At 42.6% G+C, this 11973-nt stretch overlaps 1 protein-coding gene across 1 annotated transcript in view; it reads left to right on the top strand.

The window, feature by feature from the left end:
* Positions 1 to 8772, top strand: part of musk (muscle, skeletal, receptor tyrosine kinase) — a 32824-nt gene extending 24052 nt beyond the window's left edge. Inside the window, exons 16-17 of the mRNA XM_086170830.1 lie at positions 2834 to 2982; positions 6022 to 8772. Coding sequence (XP_086026956.1) covers positions 2834 to 2982; positions 6022 to 6755 — 883 coding nt within the window. The 3' untranslated portion in view covers positions 6756 to 8772. The remainder of the gene's footprint in view (positions 1 to 2833; positions 2983 to 6021) is intronic.
* The last annotated feature ends 3201 nt before the right edge of the window (positions 8773 to 11973 follow it).

The following is an 11973-nucleotide window of genomic DNA, read 5'->3' on the forward strand; positions in this document are numbered from 1 at the left end:
GTATATATTACATTTACACACACAAAATATTAGAAACCTTAAAACATTTTATCTTTAATTCTTCTTTAAATAATATCTGAAGTGGTATTTTAGATTGCATTCAGACTTGCCTCTGAGGCCAGGGCGGAGCTTCGTTCCTTAGCTGGTTGAAGGTACCATGATTCCTTGTAAAGATGTTCTCCAGTGCCCCAGATGTTTGATGTCCTGGGCCTGAAAATCAAACCCCCAACTTCCACGCTGCTCCTGTGTTGGCACCAACTGCTTGAGATGCATCTCAGGAGCTGTCAGGGTTCACAGCTGATCCCCATTGTAATCTGCGCCAGCTGCAGCAGATGCCGCTAATCAAGATCCCTATAAAGGGCAGCGGCACTCTCTGCCTGGCGCCGGGGGATTGTGGTCCTCACGGACTACTGTGGGACCTGGGCCTCATCCTTACCTTACTCGTCCCGTCTGTAACCCGTACTGGTAAGGCCCAGCCTCTGCTGTTCTGTCTGCAACCCGTCCAGTCTGCATTTCGTACTGTCCAGTCTGCAACCCGTCTGGCCACTTCAACCAAATAAAAGCGCTTCCCATCCATCTCTGCCCCGAAGTGTGGTTCCCTGCTCGAGTCCGCCCCAGCACTTCGTGACAGGAGCATGTCCTTCAGGAGATGACAATCCTCATCACTCAAACAGCCCACACCATTGTTATTTTTTATCTTCTTGTGAACCTCAGTGGGACATGAGGTTGCATGAAGTTGCAGTGAGGCTCTTCCACCTCTCCTGGTCTTCGTCCATCCCTTGAACCCGTGGCCTTCAATCCCCACCTCTTTCAGCTGTGAAGTAACGGATGTAAACCATTTTGTTCTTGGACGCTCACGCCTGCTCTTCCCTCGTGGTCTCCAATGACGAACTGATCACACGTTCATTCCAAGTACATGTCCTCGCAACCTGAGTTTCCTCCTGATCTCTGGGATGATGCAGATACATCAGGTCTATTTGTCCAGAAGGTTGTTTGGCCGGAAGATTGGACAGGCCACGACTATGAATGTCTCTTAACAAAACTCCAAGTTTCAGACCCAAACAGCATCAGGATTCAAACATTGCTCTTGGAGATCTTGGTTCCCATTGAGTTCTGTTCTGATTTCCAAACGTTCTTGAGTTTGGAACAGCTCCTCTGGGCCTTGTCAATGCCTTTGTTGGTATCCTGGTCTTTGCTGATGGTGCTACCCAGGTGGACAAAGTCCACTTCCTCCAGCTGTTGATAGTTGACTGTGACCTGTACTGCTTTCGGAGGGTTGAGGAGCAGGACATGAACCTTCGTGGAGCTAAAGTACAGACCAGTCTGTTTGGCAGATCTGTCAGCCTTTCGTACAGCTATGGCAACGACCAATTTTGCGTGATCTTTGCACTGAAAATTGCGCTTCGATATCAGAAAAAAAGTATGAAAACAGAACTGAACTGGCTACCAGATTGGACAAATCGCGTTTCCGGCTGTTCAGGAGTCTGAAGCAAACTGCTTACCTTCTACACGTGGACAGCCATTTTGGACAGAGCTGAAAAGAAATAATGAACCTCCTCCTCCTCACTTTGCTTCTGGAAACCTGTTCCTTATTTTTTTCAAAGGCGAGCATTGAAGAACATGATGTACGGTATACCCTTGTTTTTCACGGGGGTTACGTTCCAAAAAGAACCCGTGATAGGCAAAATCCGTGAAGTAGAAACCTTTATTTTTTTTTACAATTATTATACATCCTTATCAAAACTTATTGCCGCTGTTGTCCTTATGTTTTTGTCTTCCTTCTTTATGGAACAAACAGATTCATTAATTCCAGAAGCATGTCCAGAAGTTTAACTTAACTGCGATAAATAGCATCTTCCGCCGCCTTTTGGGCCCTTTTGTCGCTCCAGAGCGTTTTGTCAACATTATGGGTTTCAGAGAACCTCGAAATTGCAAGAGAATTTGCACGTACGTCATGTAAATTCGGCAAGCTGTTTTACGTACGTGTACATATTAAACTGCGACGTTATTGACGCACAGGTAGAGAAAAAGCGGAGTGACTTTTTAGCCAATCAGAATGCAGAACACAATGCACCATGCAAATACGTGAACTAGCGAAACCGTGAAAAGTAAACCGCGTTATAGCGAGGGATCACTGTAGTTGGTGGTCCTTCTGAACAAGTGACACCTGGAGATGATTCAAAATATTAAAGACAGTTAGTCGAAGTAGGTAGTTCTGCTGCAACATAATTGGTTCATAAACCAGTGTTTGTCTTTGGATTGAGCCTCGTACTGTTGCTTACGCTGACATCATTTCAGCTGATGATTTGAAATGAGAGCTCATATTAATTCATGTGCACGTGGTTCATATTCCAGGTGAGCACGAAGTCCAAGCGGGTGGTAAATGTCCTTCCCATCCCACGCTGTGAGTGTGTGTATTGGTGAGATAATAAATGTTTCCATGTGTGTCGTTCTGTGTTTGAGAACTCTGAGAAACAACATGTTTACTTTATTTTGCCCCTCGGAGGCAACACAGGAAGGATCTATATGTACATACAGTGAGTGTGTGTGTGTGTGTTTGACTGGCTAATTCCGCTTGGGCTGAAAACCTCGGTTAAATTACAGCTTTTTAGTTCCCTCTCTGGGCGGTATGTGGTGCAGGGGGTCAGAACCTCCACCTCCAAGCTAGACGTTCTCCGGTTGGAGTCTTTGTGTGGAGTATCCACGTTCTCCCCATGTTTGAGTTAGGTTCCTCCAGGTTCTACCCTCCCCTGAAGGTCTGATGTTGGCCGAAGTTCCTGAAACGGGAGGGAGAAATCAAAAACATATTTCTGAACATGCCTGCGTTCCACAGAGCTCCTGCCCTGCTGCCCCTGGAGGCCTTCACCATGGTGGCGGTGAAGATGCTGAAGGAGGAGGCGTCGGCTGACATGCAGAATGACTTCCAGAGAGAGGCGGCGCTCATGGCCGAGTTCGACCATCCCAACATCGTGCGACTCCTAGGTTAGCGTGTGTGTGTGTGTGTGTGTGTGTGTGTTTCGCATTAGCTGGATTTGACATTGTGCAACAGCCAATTGTGCAAAAGCAACATCAGGGTGTTTACGTCAGATAGCCAGAAGAAATCCAATACATAAAAGAATCATCTTTAAAGCCTCCTGAGGAAAAAGCTGAATTTGGAAGTCAACTTCTGGAGATCTGAGACCAGGAGTCAGGAATAGAAGAAACACAAAACTTGGTCCTTCATTGAGACACTGACAGATTCCTGTATTCTGTGTGCTTTCAAAAGCAAATTTTCAAATCAACATGTTGATCAAACCCCCTCCTCTATCGAGCTCCCGTATCTCCTTTGACGAGCTGTGTTCGGTTTCACCGATCTCAAACCGAAGCGTGGCTCGGTCCTTGGTGTGTCTGAAACCGGAGTTCATTGGATTATTTCCCTGACCCTCAGGACTAAGAATACCCTGTGGGACTCGTCTGTCAGATCTGCGCCACAGAAATATCCTGCATCTGTCAGGAACACATGGAGGATATGGATATGGATACTTATAAACATACATACAGTGCATGCTTACGTAATACATATATGTATGCATAGATACATGCATAGAATTCATACATTCATACATACATAACTCGCATGCATACAAAATACATACATGTACTTATCCATTCATCTATCCATCCATCCATACATACAGTGCTTACATACAGAATTCATACATGCATGCATGCATACATACATGTATACATGCATGTATACATACTGTTCATATTGATATCTATAATCATATTTATAATGTTTACACTCTTCCTATCAGCATGTATCCAAATGCACTGTGGACTGCAAATTAGGAATTTCACTGTACAGGGAAACACGTTTCTACACTGTACATGTGACAATAAACACTTTGAATCTTGAATACAGGGTATGCATGCACAATACATACATGTATCCATTCATCCATCCATACATACATACATACATATGGCGGTAGCATTAAGTACATACATACATACGTACAGGGTATGCATGCACAATACATACATGTATCCATCCATCCATTCATCCATCCATACATACATACATACATATGGCGGTAGCATTAAGTACATACATACATACGTACAGGGTATGCATGCACAATACATATGTATGTATATATGTATCCATCCATATATACATACATATAGCGCTAGCATTACATGCATAAAAAATACATACATGAATGCATCCATTCATGGATACACAAATGTATTTCATATGTAGGTGTGTGTGTGTGTCCGTAGAGATATGTAAAATTTATGAGTTAACGGTATTTCCAAAAAAAGCTCACTTAACATAAAAATTAACATAATCCTCATCAATGTCATTCATAAGGAGAATAAATAATAAACACCAACAATACAGATGATATCTAGCTTAATTCTTCATGTGACTTTACAAAAAAGTATAGAAGGGCGTTTTTTTAGATTTTTAATGATTCATTTTCTTTTTATCACAACTGATGTGGAACATGTGAGGATTTGTTCAAATGAATGGCTGAACAGATTGTTGAAGGGTTAAGCATTTTGTTTTCTTTAATCCTTGTACTAACATTCAGACAAGTCGGCTTCTGTTGAATTATCGCTTGTTTATGGACGTCTCTACACACACACACACACACACACACACCACCCCACAATGTCCATGACCTCCAAACCTGATCCTCCTGCCAAAAGCGTCATCTTGGTTTGTTATTGTTCAAATCTCTCGCTGCCATTTCAGCTAGTAGATAAATAAAATGAAAAAAGGTAAAAGAACTGAAGCGCAGTTTCACATGGATTTGCTTTTTAAATGAGGCTCTTCTTCTTTTCTCAAAGTAACTACGGCTTAATAAAGATAAAGGTGAAATAACATACTTATTTCACTAACTGCTCAGCTTCCTGCCTCAGGCAAACCATAGAGCATTGAATAGCCTGACTTTATGAATCTCCCACAAACAGAAGCAACATTCTGGCCACTTCCAGGTTTGGACGTAGGCGCCGACGTTCCCCCGCGGCTTGAAGGAACATGCACAGGGTCGCGTTCCTGAGGAGCAACTCAAATAAAAAGGGAGAAGGAAAGAGACTCTTGAAGGAATGCATTTATAAACAAGTAAACAAGACACAGGGATCCAAGTAAACAAAGCTACATATACGTGTTCAACTCCCTTTGACATGTCTTTTTATTCTCATTATATATTATTATTAGCATGGATATATGATTATCATCATCATTATTCTAATCATCATTAATATTATTATTATTATTGTCAACATTATCATTAACATTATCATTATCATTAGCTGCCTGCTAGCATCTTTACACTACGGCACCGAGTGGCTTGGGAAAATAAATGATAAATATTTAATTGAAGTGTATTTCATTTGTTTTAATTCCTTTTTATAACTTTGAATTCTAAGTTAGAAGATTATTGTTATCTTGAAATATTAAATAAAATTATATTTATTATTTTTCGCCGCTCAAAATAACGTCACACTCGCGGAAGCCGATATACCGGCCAGTCGGTAAAGTCCCGATTTGCAGATGCTGTGCGCAGAAGTTCAGGAGCAGAATTCCCATAAACCAGGTAAAATAGATATTTATGAGGATATTTTGCAAATATTTCTTTTTTATTGTTTAAGGACACAGTAATTTTTTTTCCCGATTTATTTTTTGAAATTCAGGTAATTCAAGGCTCCGCTACACGCTCTGAAAACCCAAAGCTCAAAATGACTTCATTACATAAATAAAATAAAATTTTCTCTGTAATACTTTTGGAATTTCAGAAGCAACACACTTCACACTTGTTTATACGAAGTGTAAAGGTAATAAAAAGCAATATATACAGCGGCACCTTTTATTTTACACGTCAAAAAGTAATTGCGGCTCCCAATGTTTTCTTTTCCGAGGAAACCGGGTCCGAATGGCTCTTTGGGTGTTACTGGTTGTGGAACCCCAGATCTAGTTGTATGAGAAGAACCTCAGCCTGGTATGGTATGACCTTTCCTTCTCCCCCACAGGAGTGTGTGCCGTGGGCAAACCCATGTGCCTAATGTTCGAGTATATGGCCAACGGCGACCTGAATGAGTTCCTCCGCCGCCGATCGCCCGGCCAGTCGGCGCCGACCCTCGGCCGAACCAGCCTGTCGGGCCGCAGCTTCTCCTCCGAGACGGAGATGGGGCCTCTCTCCTGCCCCGAGCAGCTGTCCATCTCCAAGCAGATCGCCGCCGGGATGGCCTACCTGTCCGAGCGCAAGTTTGTCCACCGGGACCTCGCCACGCGCAACTGCCTGGTCGGGGAGGAGATGGTGGTGAAGATCGCCGACTTCGGCCTCTCCAGGAACATCTATTCCGCCGATTACTACAAGGCGAATGAGAATGACGCCATTCCCATCCGGTGGATGCCGCCCGAGTCCATCTTCTACAACCGCTACACCAGCGAGTCTGATGTGTGGGCCTACGGCGTGGTGCTGTGGGAGATCTTCTCTCACGGCATGCAGCCCTACTACGGAATGGGCCACGAGGAGGTCATTTACTATGTGAGGGACGGTCACATCCTGTCCTGCCCCGAAAACTGCCCCCTGGAGCTCTACAACCTGATGAGGCTCTGCTGGAGCTCCGTCCCCTCGGACCGGCCCGGCTTCGGCAGCATACATCGCATCCTGGAGCGGATGCATCGCGGTGCTCCGGGCGCTGAGGCCGATTGTCGAGCGGGTCTCTCGCCAACACCTGGGGGAACAGCTCAGGATCTCTGAGTCCTGATTGGATGCACGATGATGAGACTGTTTCGGTTAGATGCGGTAGCTCTGGGTTCTCAGCTACCGTTCTTCTCGCTCTGGATGAGTTTTTTTCGCAGCTTTAGTTTGATGGGAATCAGAGGTCGCTCTTCATTTGTTCATTCGCTTTTTCTCCGCTTATCCTTATCGATCGATAAGGACGCAAACAACCACTCACCCTTTCAGACCTACAACCATTCGCTTTCATTCATACATCAACAATGAACTCCTTGCACTGCTGGAGGAACCAGAAGAGAGAATGTGGAGACTCCACACAGAAAGGAATCGAACCTTCTTGCTGTCGGGCGCTAGCCGCTGCAGCACCATGCTACCCCGGGTCATCCCATAATAACACTGACAAAAAAACAATCCTCAGCCGCCAACCAAACTACACTGCTCAAAAACATAAAGGGAACACTTAAAAAACACATCCTAGATCTAAATGATATTCTATTTCTATATTCTATATTCTATATTCTTATGAAATACTTTGCTCTTTACACAGTTGAATGTGCTGACGACAAAATCACACAAAAATGATCAATGGAAATCAATCGTATCAACCCATGGAGGTCTGGATCAGGAATCACACTCAAAATTAAAGTGTAAAAACAAACTCCAGGCTGATCCAACTTTGATGTCATGTCCTTAAAACAAGTCGAAATGAATCTGTGTTGCTTCCTGAGTGGACACTATGATTTCACACAAGTGTGATTGACTTGGAGTTACATTGTGTTGTTCAAGTGTTCCCTTTATTTTTTTGAGCAGTATATAAGCGATCTAGTGACAGGAAGTAGCATCTTCACCTGCCTTCAAATGCCCTCAACTTCCGTCGTTCAGGTGGGAATGAACAGCAGAGTTGAGCGCCTGAAAGATGAGGAAGCTTCAAGTGGTTCTTCTTGATGGACTTTAAGGAGAGCGCATGACGGACCTCATACCTTTGCCTGGAAGGGGAGCTTCAGGTTGGCAATGGCGGTTCACGCCAGAAACCCCCATCATTCAGCCAAGAATCTTCGTGTCTCCGTCCAGAACTGGAACGTCTGTGGGAACCTGGAAATAGAAAGGTCCAAGTCCGTCCCAGTCGCTAACATCCCGGCCACTAGGGGGCTCCACTCAGGAGCTGCTTCCTTTTTCCCAGCTGATTATGCATTTCATGCATTTGCAAGAATCAGGAACAAGTTACCTTCTACGGGCATTTTACAGCCTGCCAAACTATTTTCTTTGAATATTTTAATAAGTATCCTCAATCAACATTTAATTCAGAAACTCCTTATTTTTTTCCTTTTGTTTAATTGTGTATGGATGATTACATACATACATACATAATGTCGGTGCATTTATATGATCATTAATGAGTTTAATGTTAAAGTAAAATGCCCAAAAATGTAAATATTTAATTTACATGCTACCTAGTTGGCTCGTGCATAAAAATTTAAAAAGAAATGTGATACGCCAGCCAAAATAATTGCCCACCCCTGTTCTAAATAAGGGGATGTCCAATTCAATGAGTATTAAAACTGTACATTGGATTCTATAACAGTTAGAGGCCTCGCTCCCGACAATCTTATACACTCATACTGCTCATGTAGAAAAAAAAAAAAACTGTTCCATTTTTGTGCAGTTCCAATTCTTAAGGATTATTTTTATACTTCTTATCATCATCATATGGCTTTAAATGTGCATGGGGGGTTCAAGTGGGCTTGTTTACCTGTATTCATATTTTGCCAGAAATTCCAATTGTTTGAATGACTTCTAAGATCTATTGAAGTGATGTTTATTTTATTTTATTTTATTTTATTTTATTTTATTTTATTTTAGTTTATTTTATTTTACACATTCTGCTCAATAAACCATAACCTTTATTTGTACTGTTTGCAAATAAACTTCAGAATGGAACAAATGTTTCCCATAAGAAGGACTGCATCCAGGCACAAACACATACAAAAGGACACATTAATGAATGCATACACACACACACACACACATATATAAACACAAAAACACACACCAACAGATACCCGATAGATCTCCACTTATAGCACTTACCTTTTTTTACAGATGGAATAAAAACAAATCATTTATTGAACTTCATGGTAATATTTTTTTTTTTATTAAAAATGCATAAAAACTCAGTGCTAAACAAGTGATACCAGTGAAGATCCATGTTGACACCAGCATAAAAAAGCAGGTAATTATTAGATTAATATTATCAACATTATTGCCAGTTTTAAGGGCATTTATTTTGATAGTTTCTAATTTGGAAGCCAACCAACTGTTGTTTAAATTTTAATTCCTTCTGATGTTTCTTTTTGCTTTTCTCTCTCTTATATTTTCCTTTTAATTTTTTTTTAATTTTTTTCAGCCGTTCCACTTTTACCACAAAAATAACATGTGAATATTTGTGAGCAGATGGTTGTAGTACCACATATGTCCACAGGGGGCACCAGAGTGGCTGTACACACACGTGTGTATGTGTTTTCTCTGTGTATGTATGTGTGTGTGTGTCTGCGTGCGTGTGCGTATGTGTGTGTGTGTGCACGTGTACATGCACGCTTGTGTGCATGTGCATGCCTACGCCAGGGCTGCACAGTGTAAACAGTTTAGAGTCATTTAGCCTTGGACGGGTCGTCCCGCCTCCTGCCCTGTCTAGCATGTGGATCAGACCGTCCACCTCCCTGGTCCTCCCTGGTCCTCGTAGGTCTTCTCAGGTCCTACCAGGTCCTCTCTGCACCTCTAAGGTCCTCCCTGGTCCACCTTGTCCTCCCCATACTCCTCTCTTCGTGTTTTAATGTTGTCTCCTCCTGCTGGTTTCCACCATTTGTCATGGAAATTTAAATGGACTGCTCTGGTTGTTCACTTTGGGACATCTCAGCAGCTGAGAAGATGTCAGGCTGGAGGTCTGAAGGTGCAGCTGCTGTTCACTCATTCATTCAATCTCCACATGTTAAACACCAACCACACCTTCTGGAAGCCATTTCCAAACTCCCGGCAGAACGTTCCCTTTTGCGGAGAGAAGAATCGCTGCTGGAACGGCAGGAGACCGATTCAAGTTTCAGAGAAGTTAACACGTGACACACACACACACACACACACACACACCGGCCAGCCACAAAAAATCCTGGACAATGGAAGTTGGATAATATCTAGAAGCGGGACATCTGACCGAGGGGAGCTGCGTGTCAGTCGGCACGCAGGGCCGTGTTGATGTTGGGATGAATTCACGACATCCAGCTCCATCAGCGACAGCGCACAGGAACTCCGTGGGGCGACTGCGGACGTTCTGATTGGGTAATCCAGGGAGAAAGAGGAAGTGCATAGGCATATATCAGTCAACTGGAGGCTAAAACTCGAAATCTGCAGAACAACAGACACAGCAGAGGGTTCACATAAGGCACACACACACACACACACACACAGTACTTTTACCATTTCCTGTGAAAAGAGTGGATGGCTGCTGCTCGGGCCGTGCCTCAGTTCATGTCACGAATTTGATAATGGCACTGAACACACTTGCACACACACACGCACACACACACACACACACACGCATTCCACTCTTGGCCAGGACATTTTATCATGTATTTCTGTATCTTGTAGAAAATAGACGAGGAACCGTCAAAACACGGAGAGCCGGGAATTCTGAGGATTTTAGCCGGAGCTCCTTCAACGGAGAACCCGGTCTGCAGGTCTGCTGGTCTGCTGGTCTGCTGGTCTGCTGGTCTTCAGGTGTTAGTATCTCCTCGTGGAGACGCTCCTCTTCCTTATAAAGAATTCGTGGCAAGGAGGCCACGGCGTTGCTTCCTGTTTACCCCGTTTGTTTTCTGTTTTTTTTATACAGCATTGACAGGAAAAACTGCAGGATTGAAGCAAAGAGCGGGCCAAGATGATTCATGGACATCCAGCTGGTCGAGCAGATGTTCCCAAAGGCAAACATTTGTAAACGCTGGTAATTACATGGTAATAGCAGACATTAACCCCCCCCCAAAACCTGCTTTTGACTGCAGGGTTTAATGCCACTTTCCCCAAATCCTCCCACGCTCATATTTTAAAACTTTAAATTATCATTTTGATTATTCCCGTTGGTTAATCTATACTATACTATTATAACTACGAGCTTGAGAGATCTATCAAATTCTTCTGTTGTCCTGTCGAATAATAATAACACGGCAATAACACCCGGACCGTCGGGGAACAAACTGAAGGGGTTTTGTTGTTACCGTGGCAACAATTAAACTGAGGTATTGTTTGTGTGAACCCGGGCCGTGCGGCCAAAATCGGACGCCACTCCGTTGCGACGGCACCATCTTATCTCCATCAGCTAGTGCAGATAAGAAGCCCTTTCTATAAACACTCACTTATGTACGAAAAGAAAACCGAAAGACGTTCAGCGCAGGAAAATTTCCGTGAAACCAGGACATAACAGGACAAGAATAACACTGGAATCCAGGATCTTTGACGCTCATCCTGCACTCAGGGTCAGGCTCACATTTATGCACAAAATAAAATCTGTCCTTTTTCTCACATTAGTGCTCATGCACATATATGTGATATGATTACATGCCAAAAAATGTGGTCATAGTGCAGTAATAATGTGATATTAATGCAGTAATTACGCACTTATAATGCAGCAATAGCACAGTAAAAACGCAGTAATTATCCAGTAAAAAAAGCAGTAGAATTGGAATAAATATATCGGTAATCATTTAGTAGTAATGCTGTAATAATGCAGTGGTAAAGTGGCAATAATGCAGTAGTATTGGAGTAATGAAGTGGCAATTATGTAGTAATTATGCAGTAATTATGCATTGATTATGGAGAGCTCATCGCGTAATCATGCAGTTATAATGTGGTGATAATGCAGTCATAATGTAGCAATAATACAATAATTATGCGGTAATTATGCAGAACTAATGCAGTAATTATGCAGTAATGATGTGGTGGTAATGCAGTAATAATCCATTAATTATGCAGAACCAATGCAGTAATTATGCAGTAATAATATGGTGATAATGTAGTAATAATACAATAATTATGCGGTAATTATGCAGAACTAATGCAGTAATTATGCAGTAATAATGTGGTGATAATGCAGTAATAATCTAGTAATAATACAGTACTAATGCAGTAATTATGCAGTAATTATGCAGAACTAATGCTGTAATTATACAGTAATAATGTGGCACTAATGCAGTAATAA

Source organism: Fistularia commersonii, chromosome 23 (genome assembly GCF_037954325.1).
Source record: "Fistularia commersonii isolate RoL2024-O1a breed Wild chromosome 23, RoL_Fcom_v1.0, whole genome shotgun sequence".
In the NCBI taxonomy this organism is placed as follows: Eukaryota; Metazoa; Chordata; class Actinopteri; order Syngnathiformes; family Fistulariidae; genus Fistularia; species Fistularia commersonii.